Source organism: Capsella rubella, unplaced genomic scaffold (genome assembly GCF_000375325.1).
Source record: "Capsella rubella cultivar Monte Gargano unplaced genomic scaffold, Caprub1_0 scaffold_1, whole genome shotgun sequence".
Taxonomy (NCBI): domain Eukaryota; kingdom Viridiplantae; phylum Streptophyta; class Magnoliopsida; order Brassicales; family Brassicaceae; genus Capsella; species Capsella rubella.
Genome location: NW_006238923.1, coordinates 5,999,689 through 6,019,384, shown reverse-complemented (window position 1 = coordinate 6,019,384; position 19,696 = coordinate 5,999,689). Strand labels below are relative to the sequence as shown.

The window sequence follows — 19,696 nt, the reverse complement described above, 5'->3', positions numbered from 1 at the left end:
CTATTATAACATCAGTATATTCTTTTTAATACTCAAGCGGCCTCTTTTGAAATTGATAGAGTTTACAAAAACTCTAGTTTTCAAAATATCCTATCCTGATATAGTATATGGTCCATGCATGGACACAACCAACAAAGTTATGGATAGACTCATTTCATATCACTGGTTTTAGTTATATTTATTCATCGTTTCAATGTGCATTATGCAGTTGGTCGTCTCGAATCATTATGAACTTTTTAATTTGCGGATTCACTTTATGCCGTTGAATATTAGTATTACGATTATGTTGAAATTTAGCGCTTTGATCGGTTTCAAGCTTCTTTGAACACCACGTTATAAACTATACTCCTATCACTCCAGGAAATTAAAACGAAGTAAAATAAACAAAAGTCAAAACAGAGATATTCAACCAAACATTTAAAAAATGTTGAAATAATTCACTTAGACTTTTTTGGAATATTGGTTAGACTGGCTGGTTACGTTTTGACGGATTGTTGAGTTGGTCCAACGTTCAACATATGGGAGTAGAGTTAACATATCGCGTGGCAAGATTTTTTACAAAAAAACAACCGCGAGGAGCATTGATTTATAGATAGAACCTCATCTTTTTATTTATTTATTTTGTGGAGTATCATTTCATTGTAAAATTGTGTTTACTTTTTAAATACCGAAAAAGGAAAGTGTTATAATTAATTTAGGACAACAAGTGTAATAACATGGCATAAATCAAAATGATATTAAGGGAACGATGAGAAAGCATATGGACGGTTCAGGTCTATTTTGATAGCGAACTTCTTTTTATTATGTTAAAACGAAAAGAACAATTGTGACGCCCACAGCTCCCTTTATAACTTGCACCGTCCATGAAAAAAATTGCGGCTTCAAATAGTACTCTGGCGCCCTTAAACAAATATTGAAGCATGTAGATTGCTCTTTTTCTTAAATAGCAAATGTACACCAAATTTTTTTTTTAAATTGGCTTTTGTAAAAATAAAAAACTACTGACAGTATATATTTGCACCGTCCAGCTAAAACATCTGTATGTTGATTTTGGTACCATCAGAGCAATAGTTTCAGGCAGTCTAAGATTTTTTGTTGTTGTTGTTTGTCAACGAAGCCAAGTAGATTATATTACATGTCAATATCAACTGATTTGGTTTATAATATATAAAAGAAAATGGATACAAAACTATGAGATTTTGTTGGTAGAGATCTTAATTAGTTCGATTAAGACGTCTTTGTGAATTCCGGCTCATGAATCCTTCCACTCTAATGGTCATATCCTCTCTTTCTTCCACCGTCCATTTTTTTTCTTCTTTTCATCATTAGTTTTTTTATTACGTTTAGTTTTTGAATGTATTGATTCATCTGATTATACATAAACAACATTCGACATCAATACAAGTACTTTTTAATACGTATTTTTTTTAATCTAGTTGAAAATTTTGTTAATGACATTCGTTAAGTTGTTAATTATACAAGTACCTTTCCAGATGACTTCTTTTAGGGGACAAGTTTGCTTCTCAGCTACTCTCAATGGAGCTTGATTTTAGAAACATACCACATTGTAAACTTTAATGATAACCTCCGTACGAAACTAATTCAGTCGGAGAATGCTTAAAACCACCCATTATTGGTGATTTCTTAATTTAAGATTTGCTAAGAGATAACTCTAAGAATTCCATTAATCTTTTCTATCTTGTGTCACTTATTATCTATCTCATGGATAAGATATATTGAAGGTTGTGCACCCTAATTAAGTTGAACTATATCATCATCATCAATTTGTACCATATCATCCATTCTTATAGAAATACCAAGTTGGTGTGGATGTTCTCGTCCTCCTCAAATGTTGTTCTGAAAATGTTCAAAGTCTTCAAAGCTTCCTCTCTAGGAAGAAAACTATTGAAAATATTCAGCTCAATGAACCTATCATTTTTTGTGAACCGTGAGTTTTCGAGCACATGCATCAACATGCTAGAGACAAATGTGAGACACTTATTGAGACAATGCAAAATAACTATTATTTTTGCATAATATTTGCACAAGCTTTGCATAATATTTGCATACTACTTATTATATTAAGTTTTGATGCAGTTCTCTTGTTTTTATGATCAATATTTATTCCAAAATTTAAATAAATAATGCTAGCAAAATAGATATTTACTTTAAAACTTTTTTTATATTAAAATATACATAATGTAATATATTAGCATTTATCAATTTTTTCATCTAATAAATATTTGTTTTAGATATGCCGCTGATTACGAAGAAAGAATTGACAACCCACAATAATATAACAAATGCGCCGCCTATCAAAAACTTCTTAATCCATGTCATCACATTTTTATCCATAGTCCCTTCTATCTCTCCATAGATAAATTCACATGCTACCACAACCATCCAAGTAAAGACATTCCATTTTACATTTTTTACAAGAAATATCCACATTTGTTTACAGTGAAGTGTTTGTATCTTACCAAAGATTTAATAAACGAACAAAATTAAATAACACATGTATTTTTCGTCCAATTTCAAAACTACATGTATTAAACGGTAAAAATAATAATAATAGAAAGCAAATTAAAAATCTTTTTTTCCCACTGTGATAATGTACTTAAGAAAACATGTATTTAATTAGGTTGAGAAAATACATAAAAATGAATGACGAATGAAGTTTATATTAAAAAAATGCAGATTCATTGGCCCAAAAAAAGTATTAGTGTTAGATGGTTGTATGTATAATCGTGAGGACTGAGGAGCGTGCAAACTCGATGATGTTAAACGCGCGTTTCAAAGTTTCCCCGGCCGGAGGAGCAAACTTCCACGTTCGGCTTTCATTTATCTCAAAGTCACAACGCTCTCTTTCGCCTCCCAAAGTTTTGTTCGCCGATCAATTTTATGTCAGGATTCCGATATCCACTAGGGTTCCTCCTGCTTCTCGTCTCTCTCTCCTTGTCGCCGGTCAGGTGAGCGATAAAATTCTTAATTGATTTCCTTCGTATGATCAATCTAAAACTCAATTGGATTGGATCTCCGAGTTGGGTTTCGATCCAATTGAATAAAAACATCTCTCTCTCTCTCTCTGAATCTAAATTGGATATGAATCTCTCGTAGATGTTCCTGATTTCACCGATTAGTGTTTTGGCAATCGATGTTAATGTGCTAAAACTGTTTAGGTGTTTAGGTAGCGGAGGAGCAAGTAGCCTAGAGAGAACATTGGCTATGATAAAGCCTGATGGAGTCTCTGGTAACTACAGCGACCTTATCAAAAGGATTATAGTGGAGGCTAGTTTCAATATCGTCAAGGAGATGCTTACTCTGCTGGACGAGCAGACGGCTTCTGCGTTTTATCTCGAGCACTCTTCAAGGACCTTTTTTCCTCATCTTGTTACATACATGACAAGGTTGGTCACTTCTCTTTTGTGCCTGCACCTTTTCTCCATATCTGCGTTTGCTAATGTGTGTGAACTGTATCATTCAAACAAGTGGTCCGGTCTTGGTGATGGTATTGGAGAAGCGTAACGCGGTTTCTGATTGGCGTGGTTTAATCGGCCCAACAGATGCGCAAAAGGCTAAGATATCTCACCCTCACAGGTTTGAATGATTTGTTCCCTTAACACTTGGCTCCCCCCCACCTATGATGCTTTGAGGCTTGCTTGATTCTTATTGTATTTCTTGACTTTGCAAATTCAAGCCTGAGGCTAAATGGATATACAGTACTCCTAAAGCTGTGTCGTGTGAAATCGTTCTCTGACTTGTTAACTGTTATGAATCGGTAGGTTGCTCTTTGATCCTGTTGACTATATGGTCTTGTCTTGTTCTTGCAGCATCAGAGCATTATGTGGTAAGGACTTGCAAAGAAATTGTGTGCATGGCTCGGATTCAACATCATCAGCTGAACGAGAGATCAAGTTTTTCTTCAAGGACGTAGTTTCAGGTTTAGTTAATCTCACCCCTCTTGCTTCTTAAACTCTCTGTTTCGTTCCTTCGCTTCAGTATTATTTGTTATGATCACTGATCAACCAAACCCATTGAAATGCCAGGTGACGTGGCTTCACAACATGACGAACTATAAGAAAACACCAATACAGGGTTCTGTTGTTGTTGTTGTAATCTTGTAACTGTTGGTTTAGCATCAGTGTATGATTTGGATTCGAACTTTTTTGCAATTTGCAACTAGCAAATGATTTATACTACAAGTGAAAGGAATCAATCACCATCCCATAATTGTATCAAAACATTTATGGAGAAAGGGCCGTCATATCACCCAAAATTCAATCATTGACGTATCTAGATATTGTATGTACATAAGAGCCAAAGCTTTATACATAACTCAGGCCTGACCCAAGTTAAGTTAGTGAAGTTTTGCAAAGACGGCCTTATATGTAGTAGTGGTGAAAAAAACTCATAAGAATACTCATTAGTCTATAACAAACAAATATTGTAAAGAAAAGAAAAAAAAAACGTAGAAGGGAAGCAAAAGAGAAAGAGAGGGAGAGGGAAAAGTTTCCCAAAATAGAAAATATGTCCGAATATAGAAATCTAAGCAAAGTGACGGAAACGTTTAGAAAAAACACATAAAAAGGCCTCGTCCTCAACAATCCTCACGTGATTCTTTTTTGGCCTTGAACCATCTAAATCTTCGTTTATAGTGAATTTGTGATCTCGAGGTTTTTCTCTCTTTACCTCATTCTCTAATAGAGGATTTGGCTAATTCATTACCAATGTCATTAATACTTGGGGGTAAATTTAGTGTCTAATCCAGTTTGTTTAACTGATATGTGTTGAACCAAAACAGTGTAAGAATTTTCTTTTTTGGTCACACACAGGTTTTAGTTATAGTTTTTATACATATTCGATTTTAATTTTACAACATGATTTTTTAATTTAATTCGAAGAATCGTAATTAGTTTATTCTTTTATTACTTGTTGGTACTTAACTGATTAGGATATAAGTAATCCTGACGAACTGCGTGACGATTGAGCAGTTACAACATATAATATTATACTATTTCATTCCAGAAACCTAAAAGAAATATATACATACCTGCATATATATGTTTCTTCTATAAAATGGAGTAATTAAAATAAAACGAAATTAGATGCTTAACACGTGTACTGTTTGAAAATCACAAAGACAACTTAAGAACTCCCTAGATTTTGTGTTTAATCACACCAAGAGTTTAGGCAAACGTACGTCTTAACTGTATCATCCACATATTAATCGCTGTTTAATTAAAGTGGTCCCTAATCCTAATTCTTGTCCCAATGTCCCCAATTTGTTTCAATTCTTACTAATTTCTTAAGTAGTACATTTTAAAATCATTTGTGTGCGTGTCAGTGTTATGTCGCTACAAACATTCGGATTCATGTTTAATTAGTTTTCACCTTTAGTTAGTCTCGATTTTGTTAAAGATCATACGACTTCTTATTATAAGTTATTATCAAAATAGTTTAAAGATAGTAGTAGTATTCACAGAAGAAAGGAGAAGGTAGCCAAGCAAGTTGAAGTAAAGGACAAAATTTTCATGGAGACCAAGAAAATGTTTTGATATCCAATGATGTTACTTCATTCGGTAACATGCATCAATTCTCTATTGGACTTTGCTGATCATTTCTTTATACTTTATTTACTTACATATCTTGTAATTAAGCAACTTGAAAGAGACTTTTTGACTGATCCCTCTAGGTGGGATGAATTCCTTACTATGCATGGCTATTGCATTATCCAAATAATAGCAAACTGAAACTATATAACAAAATTCTTGTCTATATATGTATAAGATGAGAACAATTATATAAGATCTATTTATATGTTCATGAATAGGAAACAAAAATAAAAACTACAAGTGACTCTATATATAGTCTATATATATTATAAGTTCATCAGACAATATATTGTTCAAACATGTGAGTCTGTGACGTTCAATCAATATCCAATTCAAACTCATATAGTTTTGTATGCTTAGTACGAGTTCTAACTTATAATAACCCCCCAGAAAAGAAAGAAAAACACATTTCGAATGCGGCATTCAACTATAACACCTTCCTTAGGAGAATGTGCTCCATTCAACTAGCAAAGCATCAAAGTGAAGTTTATGATACCTTATATTATATATAACATATATCTTAAAATCTTAGTAGCTGGACTGTTTGTTTGGCCTTGGGGAATAACATATACTATATCTTACACAAAATCATATGCTTAAATTTGCAGATAATAAGTAGTATAGTAGAAGAAGAAACCACAAAATCCGAAGCTCCTCAAACCTAAGAAAATCTTGATATCTTGGATTCGTTGCTATATTTGATAGGCGATGCTTGTCTACCAGATACGAGTATAAATATAGATCGACACTGATTCTAAATAAAATTGCTACTCTCATCTTTTCTTTTTTTTTGTATGTGTGTGTGTGTGTCCACCTACTACTACTCTCAAATCTAAATCTAAAAAAAAATGTTAATGGCCTTTGAAAGTCAACCCGACCTCTTTGGGTAAAGGGCTAGACCGACAGAAGAAGATTGCCAAAATAGTCTCTGTTCTCGGACACGTGTATATATATATATATTTTTTTTTCCTTTAACCATCATCTTTAAGACTGTAATAATAAGTTGATATTATGTGGCGATCTTCAATTGGAGGAGTTTTACGTGATTGGGAATGTGTCGTGGGGTTCATCAAAGTTTCTTTCCTTTTATTTATATGCAAAATAAAAATAAAAAAGCGTCAGTGCTCTTTCATAATCTCACTTTCCATCTGTCTACTGTCGAGTGTAGGTGTGTATTAACTACTACTCCGACCATCCGCTCTTTTTTTCCGCACGTAGAAAAATGTATGATTTTGATTCGTTTGAGATATACATTTGATTAAGAGCTCATAATCTAATATTATTCGAATGTAAGGAAAAAAGAACCCATTACTGTGTTGTTATCTCTATTTTTACGTTTTTTTTTTTTTTTGTCTTTTAACTCCATGCAAATTTCAGTAGCGATCAGCTTGTAAATGGATATACTGTATATAACTCATGATCTTATCAGTACTATATATGCTTTATTTTGGGGATATACATATTCTTGTGTAAAAGTACAAGTTTTTATTTATTTAAAAAGAAGATATATATAGGACAGTTGCCCTAAACAACTAGAAGGCACATTCCCTTATATAATAAAAATAAGAAGAGAAGGGTTAAGCTTAAAGGGGACATCAACACGAGCGCTCTTCTTGGATTTTCGTTCTTTGGTTTGCTCTTTCCTTCTTCTTTTTTTTCTGACTCTTTTCCTTTTGGGTTTCTTTGAAAACAACATATATATCTAGCGTTATAATTATTATATAATAATAATCATCATAATAATATTATCTAAGACTATATAGTATAGTGGATACATATATAATTGGTGAGCAATAATACATTTTGCATAGTCGATCTTCCTAAAACTTGGATTTAACCTGCTTGTCTCTATTCTCTATATTTGACGTTTTATTTCCCTATCTATGTGTTATGACGACATTGAATTGACCCTCAATATTTTTATCCGTCTAGGTTAAATGCATTTTCCCCATATCCCATAATATATGTAATTTTGAGAGTTAAAAATAAATTAATTTAAGCACTGATGGTAGAATGCAAATCAACTATATATGAGCCTGGCTTATATATAAATCTGATTTGACATATTTTTTAGAGAAATAATTAAATTTTAGAAATTTGAGAAGAAATGAGCAAACTTTTATGGTACTTAAGAAATCTTCCGGAACCAATGGACGTTACAGAAATACATGTATTTTCTAGAAGATGTAAATTTCCTTCTATCGGTCCACAAGAAAAAAAAAATTGCTTATTCTGAAATATCATACAACTTTAGGTAATTATGATATATTTTGTTTTCATGGTATTATATATTAACACTGGAAATAGGAATGTGCATAGAAAGACACATTTATATCGGATCATATATACAAAAAGATAGTCAGGAATGTGTGTATACAAGTGATCGATCGAACAGCTGTCCGTGTCACCATAGTAACCATTCAATGTAATGCATTTCTAGGGATTCAATTTCTCGTTCTTAGAACTTCGGCTGGTACAACATATCGACGTTTAGTCTACATATCGTTAAGGTGTGGGTGTAGCTCCACGGCGTATGGACCGAGATTAATGGCGTGACGTTCTCTCCCATACACGGGTTTATTAACTATTAGTATTATTAACTATACGTTTATATATTTGGGTTAATAATACACTATTACACATTTTAATGTACTTAATAATCAATGGGCCATAGAAGAATGTTGGTGGACTCGTTGGTTACGTCGGGATATGTGCTTTACTATAAGTCTGTGAGTTGTATAAAGAAGCAACTATGAACTAACATCTGAACATAAGATTACAAAAACAGTTTATAAGTTTTTTTTTTCTTTCTTTTTTCTTTTTACTTAAAATTCCCTCTTTTAAGTAGTCAAAGTTTGGAACTTGAACACCATCAAATTCATCAATTTTACTCCCAACTTGTCTAAAAATCTTATCTTTTTAATCTCTATTAAAATCAATCTTGATTCATCAATAACTCGAGTTCATACACATATACATTGATCTCTTTGTTACAGACAATTGTCAAAAGAAAAAGAAAAAGCATGAAGGTTAGATTTAGTGTCATTTTCGTTTAGTTCGATCATATATTTGAAATGGGTTTCATTGATTTTTTTTCTTTCTCAGATGATCTCTAGCTAAGGTGTTTTCTTCTGACTTTTGTTTTCAGCTCTTCGGATGGATGCAGACCAAGCTTAATGTGGATCAAAACAGACCAAGCACTTCCTCTGCTTCTTCTCGTAAGTTTTACTTTCATAAAGTGTTAACTTCAAGATTTGTTGTCTGCTAGGGATATGTGCAAGCAATGCCCCAAGATTCTTGTCTCGTAGAACTTGCTTGTCCTAGATCTCGTTTTGGGACCTTATTTTGACAAGATTTTTGTCTTTGCCTCTTCAGCCTGACTTGTCCTCTGAAATTATTTTGCTCTCTTGACTCTTTTCTATTAGATCATGTGAAGCAAGGGCCTAGGGAGGAGTTTAGCGACTGGCCTCACGCGCTGCTTGCTATTGGAACATTCGGTACAACAAGAAACAGTGTGAGTGACAACGAGGGCAAGAACGTTCATGAAGAGATTGAAACGGAGAAAAAGTGTACCACACAAGCCGAGCAAGAAGAAGAGCCTTCTTCTTCTGATGATCTTGAAGATTTCACTCCTGAGGAGGTTGGAAAACTGCAGAAGGAGTTGATGAAGCTCTTGTCAAGAACTAAGAAAAGGAAGTCTGATGTGAACAGAGAGCTCATGAAAAATCTTCCTTTGGATAGATTCTTGAACTGTCCATCGAGTTTAGAAGTCGATAGGCGAATCAGCAATGCGCTTAGCGCTGTAGTAGATTCATCAGAGGAGAAGGGGGAAGATATGGAGCGAACGATTAACGTTATTCTAGGTAGATGCAAAGAGATAACAACAGAGAGTAAGAAGAATAATAAGAAGAGAGACATAAGCAAGACCTCTGCCTCATATCTTTTCAAAAAAATCTTTGTCTGCGCAGAAGGGTTTTCTACATCCCCAAGCCCTAGCTTGAGAGACACGCTTCAAGAATCAAGAATGGAGAAAGTAAACAACTGCGTGATGAATTTAAAATATAGCTAGACCAATTTTTTTTCTTTTTCTTTAACTCAGCCTCTGACGAAAACCAAATATTACAGTTATTGAAGATGATGCTACATAAGAAGATCAATTCGCAAGCCTCCTCAAAACCAACGTCGACAACAAAGAGATGCTTGCGAGACAAGAAACAGCTCTCACTGAAGAGTAGTGAAGAAGAAGAAACTAGCGAAAGAAGAAGAAGTAGTAGCGACGGATATAAATGGGTGAAAACAGACTCGGACTGTGAGTTTTCATCAGATCTCATTACATTTCAATATAGAAAACTTATAAAACAAAACAACTGATTCGATCTTCTTTTGATTACAGTCATCGTTCTTGAAATCTGATCCAACTTTGGTCATTTAAGCTCTTGCAAAAATCTTTTCCAAGCACAGGTAGTTAAATAAGACACGACAGTACGTAGAATCTGTTAAGCTTTTATGTTTCTCTTTATTTTCATGAAACTCATGAAAGATATTCTTTCATTTTGTATGCAGATTCAAAATCTTCTCGAGAAAATTCAAAGAAATAATGAAATGAGTACCCTCTCTCATTTCTGAGGAAATTTTTTGGTGCATCTGCAGATTAAGCCTTGGTGGTTCATAATGTTTATTAACTTTTTTTTTTTTTTTTGCATGGTTAGATCTGTGGGCACTTGGGTCCATAGAACCAAACATGTTCTTGAAAATTGCATACATGCGTATATATGTATAATTGTATATATGTGAAATGTCAAAGAGTATATACATACATACATGTGTGCGTGTGATTTGTGTAATTTTTAAGGTGGATAACCTCAGCTTATAAAAAGATTATTATTTCGTTTTTTCATTTTTCGTTTCATGATTCTTTGGGGTTCATTTTCTGAGATGAATTGAATATTACTTCCCTCTCTCGTTTCTCCTTCATGTGTATATATATTAGCACAGAAATAAAGATATTGGGATATAAATCCTTTCTCCAAAGTTAGAAATCGGAAAACTGTAGTATATACATATATATATTGTAAGAAGAAATTAGGTTAAACATTCGGTATTACACGATCAATTAATCAATCATACTTGAAATTAGAAAATAAAGATTATTCTTTCCCGTCATGAAGTGGATAAATTCAACCCTAAACACACAACGTATGTAATTAAGCAATCAACGTAAAAGGGTTATTATTTATATACGGTTCACGAATGTCGAACATTTCAAAGAAATATGATAGTGCTTCTTTATAGACTTATAGGTTGTTGTTTGTTGGCCCAGCAACAATGTGAAGTTTCCAAAAATTAAGCCCATTTGGTTAATACCCATTTTATACTTTTAAAAATAAAAAGAAAAAAGAAAAATGTAGTCACATTCCATTTTGGCCGGGACTACATACTCGTTCGGATTCGATTAGAGTTTAAGATTTTTGGGTTTACTCTATCCCATCGTTCGGGTATTTTCTATTTTCTGGTCGAATTCAAATGTGGTTCAAGTTCGGGTTCGTAGTCTTACAAAGAGAGAGCAAATATAGATCAACATGGGGAGGAATTCGTAGTTCGGGTTCGTAGTAAAATGTCACAAGATACAAATATTCTAACAAGACCATAAATAAGCTAATATTAAGTTATAGTGATACATATTGATGTTGGAATATTACGACGATTTGAAAAAACAAAAGAAAAAGAAGTAGAATAAGTGAATAAACTACTAATGAGAGGCTGAAACGAGTCAAATATTAACCGTGAAGATATATATTACCAAGAAGAATGTAGTAAATAAAAAGTGTGTCACTTTCAAAAGGACCCATTTCGTCCGTTCAACCCAATTGGCAATTCCAAACGTTTTATTTTCTTCCCCAAAAAAAAAAGACACACCCTGACCCGGCCACTTGCGCGGTACTGCGGATAACAAGTTACACCAAACTGTTTGGTCCAAACAAACCGGTTCGATCAATAAATATATCTCGGTTTGATCCAGTCCGATTTCATTTTTAGTCCCATCAACAACATTCTACAACAACACATAATAATACATTTAGTCACATCTAAACTTTTTTTTTTCTAAAGTACCGTATCATTTTCCCCAACACGTTTTTTATTGTTTAGTTGGAACGAGTCGTCGTGATGTTGAAGCAACCTAACCAAACGTATTTGATTGTTTTATTGCATCCGTGAAAGGGGCATGTCGGTCAATTCATCCGTTAACATTATAATATTTTTGACCAAACTTATTAGGTGATCTAAAAATAAAAATGAAGATCTGTTTTTGTAGTAGTTAGTAATAGGGAAAGTGGGAAAAACGCGAATCACACAAAAACTGGTGCGAGTGCGCCGTACAGATTGCGATACGTGTCAACATCCCAACGGTGTTTTCCATTAAAACACGTGTTTTTAGAAAACTTGTGTCGGATGGGGTAAAGAAGACTTTTGAATTTCTTAAGGCAAAAAGAAAACACACACAGAAGATGAAACTTCGTAGTGATATGTTCGGTTCCATGGTAGGATCCCACGTCTGGTCCACCAAAAACTATTACAGCCAAAAGGGCGGATCTTGTAAATACGAGGAGTACTTAGGTCCTTTTAAGTAAATTATGAGTTAACGCCGTTTAATAACGGTCACCGTCGGTTCTGATTTCTTATTTCTTTATTAGGCGTAAGGAAAACGTGCGGTAGGATTCTAACGAAATCTGAGAATTTTTTTTCAAATTAAAAGTCCAATTACAAAATCTGGCCGTTGATGTTTAAATAAACACTGTACTGAAACAAGGAGAAAAAAGAGGTGAACATGTATGTTTTGTTTGTTTTTATGATAAGACAGCGCATTACATTTGTTCGTTGTTATTACTTATTACCAACTCCGAATAACAATATTAATAAATTACTTGCTTAGTGATGAATTATTGATATTCATTTTCTTATCATTAACCCAAAAAACTCCTTTCTTTCACACCAGATATACTTTAGTTATATTCAGTGAAAATTGTCATGGAATATTACTAAATATGATAGTATAAGCTAATGGCTTCATTATCTTACTTTAAAAAAAAATTTCTGGTATATTTGATATCAATTTTTTTTATATTTTTTGTCAACAACGAGATCAGTTATATATTTTGGTAATACTAGTATAAAGATTGAAAAATAAGATAAAAAGTATTTTGTTTTTATTTAAGTTTTAATTAAGTTATGGGAGGCTATTAAAGTCACACAAACTTATTGTGTGAATTGAAGTTTATATATATGAAAAACACATGAGCTTTTAGCTCGACACATCCTCTTCCGTCTACTCCTCTTCCATTTTACGCGCAATCCACGCTCCCAAACAAAACAAAAAAAACAGAAAAAGGAAGAGAATATATCCATACATATATATAAAAAAAAAGAAGAAGTGTGGAGAATATTTGCTTCGGTCTCTCATACACAAGAAGAAGAAAACATGTCGTCAAGAAATGAAAATGTGCCGGAGAAATCAGATTTCACCCGGAGATGTAGTTTGCTCAGCCGTTACCTGAAGGAGAAGGGTAGTTTCGGTAACATAGATCTTGGTTTGTTCCGGAAACCCTGTCCCGGTCTCCTTTTGCCCGGAATATCCCATCCATCGGGACCAGGTACTTACTCTTCTTGGCCGCCACTTTGGTATTATATTAAAACTCATTTCTGTTTTCTTTCTTCTTCTTTTTTTTTTTTTTTTTTGCTGTTTCGCCAGATTTACTATTTTTCTTCTTCTTTTGTTTCTTGACTTGTAATTTGTAAGTCATTAGTGAGTTCCTTAGAATCGGAAATAAAATGATCCTTTTGCCTATTTATTAAGACAAAGTAGCAACAAAGATAGAGAAATTAATTGATATAGATATTTGATTTGAATTATACTGTTCAAATCCTAAACGAGATCTTGTATCGCCTAGAAAATTTTACATTTTCAAAAACATAATTATTCGTCTGATGTTAGTAAAGCTTGGACTATCATCGAATTGTTTACCAAAGTTGGTATCCTCTTTTATTTTATTCAGGGAAACCAAGTGCTGCGGCACAGAAGGTTGAGCATTTCCAAGGCGAACCCTCTAACTCGTCTGGAGGCAAAGTCAAAGATGCTGACCTCAGGTCTCTCTCTCTTTTTTTCCTGGAAAATTTTGTTATTTTTTTTCTTCTTTCTTTTGGTTATTGGAGATTAGAGAAAAGATAACCGGTTAACCCAGGTTTAAAATATTTTTGTTCTGAATTCGTTTTTTTTTTTTTTGGGTTTACAGTGAATCACATCCAGGAAACTCTCAGCTGACCATATTCTTCGGAGGGAAAGTTTTAGTTTACAATGAGTTCCCTGCAGACAAAGCTCAAGAGATCATGGACGTAGCTAAACTAGCCAAGCCTGTTACTGAGATTAACATTCAGACACAAATCAATGCCCAAGAAAACAACAACAACAACAAAAGTAACATTCAGACACAAACCAATGTCGAAGACATCAACAACAACGACACAAGCGACATGGTTCTTCCTGATCTTAATGAGCCTACAAATTCTGCTTATACTGATCATAACCACCCTACAAAGGAGCAACAACAACAAAACCAGATCGTGGAACGTATAGCTCGCAGAGCTTCGCTTCATCGTTTCTTTGCCAAACGGAAAGACAGGTATTTTGACTTGATCATATACTTTTTTGGAACATGTTATAATATTTTCCAATCACTCTAGTTTGTTCATAAGATTAAGGATTTTTTTTTTATAACATATATTCTCTTACATTATCCTCAAAAATTAAAGCTGTGCACGTAAGTTATATTATTTTATTTTTTTCTATAACAGAGCTGTGGCTAGAGCTCCATACCAAGTTAACCAAAACCCGGGTCATCATCGTTATCCTCCCAAGCCAGAGACTGTAGCCGATCAACCACTCGAGCTAGGACAGTCGTCGCAAAGAACGAACAACGCTGTTGCTCAAACCGTGGCCCATCCCAAATCAGATGGTGATAAAGATGTTACTATGGAGATTGAAGAAGGCCAAAGTTCTAAAGATCTCGATCTAAAGCTATAGTAATATTAATGCTAAATGTTTCTTAGGAACTGAGCTTTTAGATTACGTCGTTTCGATTCTCTTTTGACTTAATTTAAGTGAATTTTTGTTTTCTACTAAAGTATGTAATCATATTCTAACTTGAATATTTGTAAACGCATATAGATACTGACATAGGAGTTCAGTAACAAAAACCAGAAATATTAGGACTATTACACTGCATTTATAATAGAATATAGGGACTGATAGAGTTCGTAACCGTAATTAAATCTTTCAACGATTACCAAACAAGAACCGTAATCGTAGTCTAGAAGGACACTTTCTAGAATCTCTAATCAGCATCTAAAAAATTCATATAGTTTGTGGCCAACAGAGTTATCAGTGACTCGAATCAAGAACACGAGCAAAAAACCCCTGGCGTTGCAATCACAGCTGAGCCTGGCATAGCTATGCAGGGGAAGAAGCAATTAAGAATTCTTGAACACTCGACCTTTAGCTCCTTCACTCCAGGTTCATCGAGCACAAAGAACGCCCAAATCACATCCGCAAAACATTTGGATCAAAACTATGAGGTTTGATCTTTTGATGTAAACATCGAGATGTAATTCTCGTGTCTGAAAAGTGGATCTGAAACAAGGCTCATCATCTCTTCAGAATGGTAAACATGGTATGGATTTGGGGATGATTCTTGAGCACCAGTAGAATCCGAACCGGAAGAATTAGGGTTTGAACTCAATTCTACAGACATTGCGAAACCGATGGATGAAGAACAAGATTCGATCGAAGAAGAAAAGAGGAATCTCAGAGTAAGCGTAAGTTAGATTCTCTATGAATCCACTACGTACTGACAACTATGGCCGAGAGAGAGTGGAGAACCCAAGTGTCATTTAAGTAACAAAAGGGTTTAGGACCAAACTAGCCAAGTGTCAGTAAAGTAACCAATGAGTTTAGGACCAAACTAGTCTGTTTATTTGCTTCAAAATTATGGCATAAACTAATTTTGTCTTTTTTTTTTCTCAAGAGTTTGAACTTTGACGTTAAAAAAACAAGATCATCATTGTAATTAAGAGCGAGAGCAGATTCGGAATGTGATTGCAAACGTAACGAGGTTGGAAGTGGAATTAGTTTATGGTTTTAATTCGTAAAAGAAAAGAACTTAAATTTATAGGGTGTACACACAAGTTTTCACTAAACTCGGGGATGTATATTGTAATTACGTGTCAGGTTCAAGTTCATTGAAGGCGTGTCTGATTTGAGACAGTGATTGGGCTGAGCCATAATGACAACGTGGTAAGAGATCATTGGCTGCTGTTTTAATTATTACAGCTTTGTGACTTTAGCTTATCGATGTGTAAATAAATAATAAAATCCAATAAATTCGTAAGAGCCACTCGATTGCTTCCTTCGCTTTCTATCAAGAGACTTCCTTTTTTTTGTTCTTCGTTTTTTATTTTTAATTTCTTTTGTCATTTCTCATAAATTTTTCTCGAACACCGAAAACACTTTTCGAACCCTAAAAGACAGAGCACTGTGTCAATTTTCATTTCCTGCGGTGAGCCGTGACAAAATCAAAGTCTATATTTTTTTTTTCCCAAGAGAGAATGCAGAGGTTGAAGCAGCAGCAGCAACAAGTTATGATGCAGCAAGCTCTTATGCAGCAACAACAGTCTCTCTACCATCCTGGTCTCCTCGCCGCTCCTCAGGTTTGCTCTATTCTTCTCTTTTTCCATTTCTTTTCTCGATTCGGGATTTTTAGGGCTTTTTCCAAGCTCGATTCTTATCTCCTTTTACTTTATGTACCCTTTTATTTGTATAAGGTCCAGGATTTGGAACACTCCTATTTCTGGTTTCATTTATGATTGAAGATGTCTGTATCTCTTTGTTTTTGTTTCATCTGACTGGTCAAACCAGAAAAAGTTTTGAAATTTATGAGATTATCACTAATAGTGGACTTGTTGTATTTACTAAAGTTTCTTTTTAAAGTGTTTGTCTTTTTATTTGATTTTGGTTCAACAACTCCATGAAAACCTTTGAGATGAAACTGATTCGTTATATTAGCTTACTAGCTGAGACATTAGGAAGTAAAGCTTTTCCCTTTTATTTCTTTCTTTTTCATTTTCTTTCGTTTCCTATTCTTTTTTTTTTCTTTTTCTTTTTGCAGATAGAACCAATCCCAAGTGGAAATCTTCCCCCTGGTTTTGATCCAAGTACTTGCCGCAGTGTGTGAGTGTTAGGTTTCTTGTTTTTTTTAGTATTTTTGTTCACTTTTATGTATGTTTTTGTGTGCTACCACTTAATATCATATCAGTAGTGAGCTCTAGTTTTCAGTTTCGGTGTCTTGAAATTAGTCAGGGGAAACAATAGTGCATTGTAGTTATGTATTCACATATGAAAATATTGTTAACAATTGTGCAATTGAGCAAGTTTTTCAAAAAGTCTTGGTGTTTGACAAAATTTCTTGCTTCTATTGTCTCCAAAAAGTGATTCTTTGTTATTAAGGTCTCATTGGTGATCTTTGGAGACATACTGTGCTTTTTTTCCCTCCCTTTTGAGATTTTTAGTTTATCTAATTTGAGAAATTGCAGGTACGTTGGAAACATCCATATTCAGGTGACGGAACCTCTGCTCCAAGAGGTGTTTGCTAGCACTGGTCCTGTTGAAAGCTGTAAACTAATTAGGAAAGACAAGGTTAGTGCGATCTTGCACTCTTGTAACTATTATAGTTATAGTCTGTAAGGTGTTATATATCTTTTGAACAATATTTTTCCTTGGGTTTCGCCATGATTTCATATATTTTGATTTTGAGCAGTCTTCTTATGGGTTTGTCCACTACTTTGATCGAAGATCGGCTGGTCTTGCCATCCTTTCTCTCAATGGAAGGCATTTGTAAGTAACGGACTTGGTTATAGCCTTTGGTAAATTTAGCATGAATAAGACTCTCTGTTTGTCCTAAGTGTGGATTAGTTTACATTGGTTAATGTATGGTGCAGGTTCGGGCAACCTATCAAGGTTAACTGGGCTTATGCTAGTGGCCAGAGGGAGGATACTTCAAGTCAGTACATATTCTGATGCTTTATTTTCTTTCTCATACTGGATTATGAGTATTCTATTGGTAAAATAACGCACTTGTGTGATGCTCATGTGCAGGTCACTTCAATATATTTGTTGGGGATTTGAGTCCGGAGGTTACTGATGCCATGCTGTTTAATTGCTTCTCTGTGTATCCGACTTGTTCGTAAGTTTCTTTGTTGTCTGCTGTGGCCATATGAGCTTTCTTGTAGGGAAAATGGAAGTAAAAGATTTGCTTAAAATCTTCTAACATTGTTGTTGTTGTATGTAGGGATGCAAGAGTTATGTGGGATCAGAAGACTGGACGTTCACGAGGATTTGGATTTGTTTCGTTCCGGAACCAACAGGTATTGGCATGTCTAATTCTCAACTCCCTTTGTATGTATTGGCCTCTACGTTGGCCATTTATTGATTGCTGCCATTCTTATTTTCCTGTGCAGGATGCCCAGACTGCAATAGATGAAATTGGCGGTGAGTATTTATTTTTTTGGCCCTTGATAGTTGATGTTAGTACTACTACCTTGAGCTAGGAGCCGCTTTTCCTTCGGCCTAGCTCCCCGAGAACATTTGCCCCTTTTTGGCTAATTGGGACATTCTCTTCTGCTACTTTTCAGGGAAATGGCTTGGATCGAGACAGATACGTTGCAACTGGGCGACAAAAGGAGCCACTTCTGGTGAGGAGAAACAAAGTTCTGATTCCAAAAGTGTCGTGGAACTAACCAGTGGTGTCTCAGGTATGTTTTAACTATTACCATTCATAAGGTAGAGAATCAAATGAAGACATAGAAAAGCCTCAAAATGGTCTTAATTCTTACCATTTGATGGTTATAGTTATACCTTGGCTTATTTGTTTTTGTAGAGGATGGTAAAGATACTAGTAACGGTGAAGCTCCTGAGAACAATGCTCAGTACACAACTGTTTACGTTGGCAATCTTGTTCCAGAGGTAAATAAGGAAAAACATTGTGGTTATAGATATTATGTTGACTTAACACCACCGTCATCAACACCGTTTATATTTCTTGGATCAAGCAAGTATATTGTCCTTCGATTTTCCAGGTTTCCCAGGTTGATCTTCACCGCCACTTTCATTCCCTTGGTGTTGGGGTCATTGAGGAAGTCCGTGTTCAAAGAGATAAAGGTTTTGGATTTGTGAGATACTCTACTCATGCAGAGGCAGCCCTTGCTATTCAGATGGGAAATACACATTCCTACCTTAGTGGCAGGCAAATGAAGGTAAAACTAGCTAAATTAAAATGTTTTTTGTCTAGGACTCACCTTTCTTTCAGTTTGGGAATGCTAAAAATCTTGCGTTTTGTTGTTCTCAGTGTTCTTGGGGAAGCAAGCCAACTCCACCAGGGACAGCTTCAAATCCGCTTCCTCCCCCAGGTCCTGCGCCAATCCCGGGATTCTCAGCCAGCGATCTTTTAGCTTACGAGAGGCAACTAGCGATGAGCAAGATGGCAGGAATGAATCCGCTGATGCATCACCCACATGGACAACATGCTCTTAAGCAGGCTGCAATGGGAGCCACTGGTTCAAGCCAGGGAATGTATGACGGTGGTTTCCAGAACGGGCAGCAGCTCATGTACTACCAGTGAGTTCACCCCTGGAGCCGTTATTTGAGTGAAGAGTTATTTTTCTTCCTTTTTTTTGTTATGTAACGTCTTCGTTATTGTATCTTTTTCGTTTCTTCTAACTTATGCTCTTATTATAATGTTATCATGTAGCTGTGGGTTTGTGGTTTGTGTTCCACGTTCTTTCCTTAGTTAACTACGGTTTACGTTTTCGCTCATCTTCACTTCATTCTCCATCTGTACTTTCATTTAACTTAATGTTATTATTGGGTCTATAAACGTGTTCTTATTTCTCATGTAAAATTCTCTAACCTTCATGGCAACAGTGGCCACAATCATCATGATCACTTCCACAGATTGTGGTCAGAATAGTGCAATACTATG

General features: G+C 34.8%; 4 protein-coding genes across 6 annotated transcripts; all 4 read left to right on the top strand.

The window, feature by feature from the left end:
* The first annotated feature begins 2,745 nt into the window (after window positions 1-2,745).
* Window positions 2,746-4,222, top strand: LOC17900788 (probable nucleoside diphosphate kinase 5). 2 transcript variants are annotated; one of them, XM_023790024.1, is made up of 5 exons: window positions 2,746-2,969; window positions 3,188-3,407; window positions 3,490-3,597; window positions 3,831-3,940; window positions 4,047-4,222. In XM_023790024.1, the coding sequence occupies exons 2-5, from the start codon at window positions 3,226-3,228 to the stop codon at window positions 4,076-4,078; spliced, it is 432 nt and encodes a 143-aa protein (XP_023645792.1). In that variant the 5' UTR covers window positions 2,746-2,969; window positions 3,188-3,225; the 3' UTR covers window positions 4,079-4,222. The 2 variants fall into 2 exon arrangements, with proteins under 2 accessions (XP_023645792.1, XP_006304233.1); XM_006304171.2 differs by having other exon boundaries at window positions 3,180-3,407.
* Window positions 4,223-8,581: 4,359 nt separating this feature from the next.
* Window positions 8,582-10,526, top strand: LOC17897543. Its single transcript, XM_006305360.2, has 6 exons — window positions 8,582-8,641; window positions 8,761-8,830; window positions 9,038-9,645; window positions 9,738-9,921; window positions 10,006-10,073; window positions 10,176-10,526. The coding sequence occupies exons 1-5, from the start codon at window positions 8,636-8,638 to the stop codon at window positions 10,023-10,025; spliced, it is 888 nt and encodes a 295-aa protein (XP_006305422.2). The 5' UTR covers window positions 8,582-8,635; the 3' UTR covers window positions 10,026-10,073; window positions 10,176-10,526.
* Window positions 10,527-12,944: 2,418 nt separating this feature from the next.
* On the top strand, window positions 12,945-14,788 carry LOC17900039 (protein TIFY 11A). Its single transcript, XM_006303184.2, has 4 exons — window positions 12,945-13,261; window positions 13,664-13,754; window positions 13,901-14,287; window positions 14,460-14,788. Exons 1-4 carry the CDS (start codon window positions 13,090-13,092, stop codon window positions 14,686-14,688), a joined length of 879 nt encoding a protein of 292 aa, XP_006303246.2. The 5' UTR covers window positions 12,945-13,089; the 3' UTR covers window positions 14,689-14,788.
* A 1,303-nt stretch (window positions 14,789-16,091) lies between these two features.
* Window positions 16,092-19,606, top strand: LOC17897685 (oligouridylate-binding protein 1B). Of its 2 annotated transcripts, XM_006307573.2 has the most exons (12): window positions 16,092-16,370; window positions 16,829-16,890; window positions 17,253-17,355; window positions 17,477-17,553; window positions 17,658-17,719; window positions 17,815-17,902; window positions 18,008-18,083; window positions 18,177-18,207; window positions 18,351-18,470; window positions 18,596-18,681; window positions 18,795-18,971; window positions 19,064-19,606. In XM_006307573.2, the coding sequence occupies exons 1-12, from the start codon at window positions 16,269-16,271 to the stop codon at window positions 19,334-19,336; spliced, it is 1,257 nt and encodes a 418-aa protein (XP_006307635.1). In that variant the 5' UTR covers window positions 16,092-16,268; the 3' UTR covers window positions 19,337-19,606. The 2 variants fall into 2 exon arrangements, with proteins under 2 accessions (XP_006307635.1, XP_023633057.1); XM_023777289.1 differs by lacking the exon at window positions 16,092-16,370 and having other exon boundaries at window positions 16,390-16,890.
* Window positions 19,607-19,696: the final 90 nt, after the last annotated feature.

What these genes read in the sequence shown, in the direction of transcription:
- LOC17897543 (XM_006305360.2), top strand. An exon ending in CACTTCCTCTGCTTCTTCTC is followed by an intron (nt 8,831 to 9,037) that starts GTAAGTTTTACT and finishes CTTTTCTATTAG; the next exon opens with ATCATGTGAAGCAAGGGCCT. An exon ending in GGTGAAAACAGACTCGGACT is followed by an intron (nt 9,922 to 10,005) that starts GTGAGTTTTCAT and finishes TTTTGATTACAG; the next exon opens with TCATCGTTCTTGAAATCTGA.
- LOC17900039 (XM_006303184.2), top strand. Translation starts at nt 13,090, where the DNA reads ATGTCGTCAAGAAATGAAAATGTGCCGGAGAAATCAGATTTCACCCGG. An exon ending in ATCCCATCCATCGGGACCAG is followed by an intron (nt 13,262 to 13,663) that starts GTACTTACTCTT and finishes TATTTTATTCAG; the next exon opens with GGAAACCAAGTGCTGCGGCA. An exon ending in GTCAAAGATGCTGACCTCAG is followed by an intron (nt 13,755 to 13,900) that starts GTCTCTCTCTCT and finishes TTGGGTTTACAG; the next exon opens with TGAATCACATCCAGGAAACT.
- LOC17900788 (XM_006304171.2), top strand. Translation starts at nt 2,902, where the DNA reads ATGTCAGGATTCCGATATCCACTAGGGTTCCTCCTGCTTCTCGTCTCT. An exon ending in CTCTCCTTGTCGCCGGTCAG is followed by an intron (nt 2,970 to 3,179) that starts GTGAGCGATAAA and finishes AAAACTGTTTAG; the next exon opens with GTGTTTAGGTAGCGGAGGAG. An exon ending in CTTGTTACATACATGACAAG is followed by an intron (nt 3,408 to 3,489) that starts GTTGGTCACTTC and finishes CATTCAAACAAG; the next exon opens with TGGTCCGGTCTTGGTGATGG.
- LOC17897685 (XM_023777289.1), top strand. Translation starts at nt 16,688, where the DNA reads ATGAAAACCTTTGAGATGAAACTGATTCGTTATATTAGCTTACTAGCT. An exon ending in TCTCTCAATGGAAGGCATTT is followed by an intron (nt 17,554 to 17,657) that starts GTAAGTAACGGA and finishes TGTATGGTGCAG; the next exon opens with GTTCGGGCAACCTATCAAGG. An exon ending in TGCAATAGATGAAATTGGCG is followed by an intron (nt 18,208 to 18,350) that starts GTGAGTATTTAT and finishes GCTACTTTTCAG; the next exon opens with GGAAATGGCTTGGATCGAGA.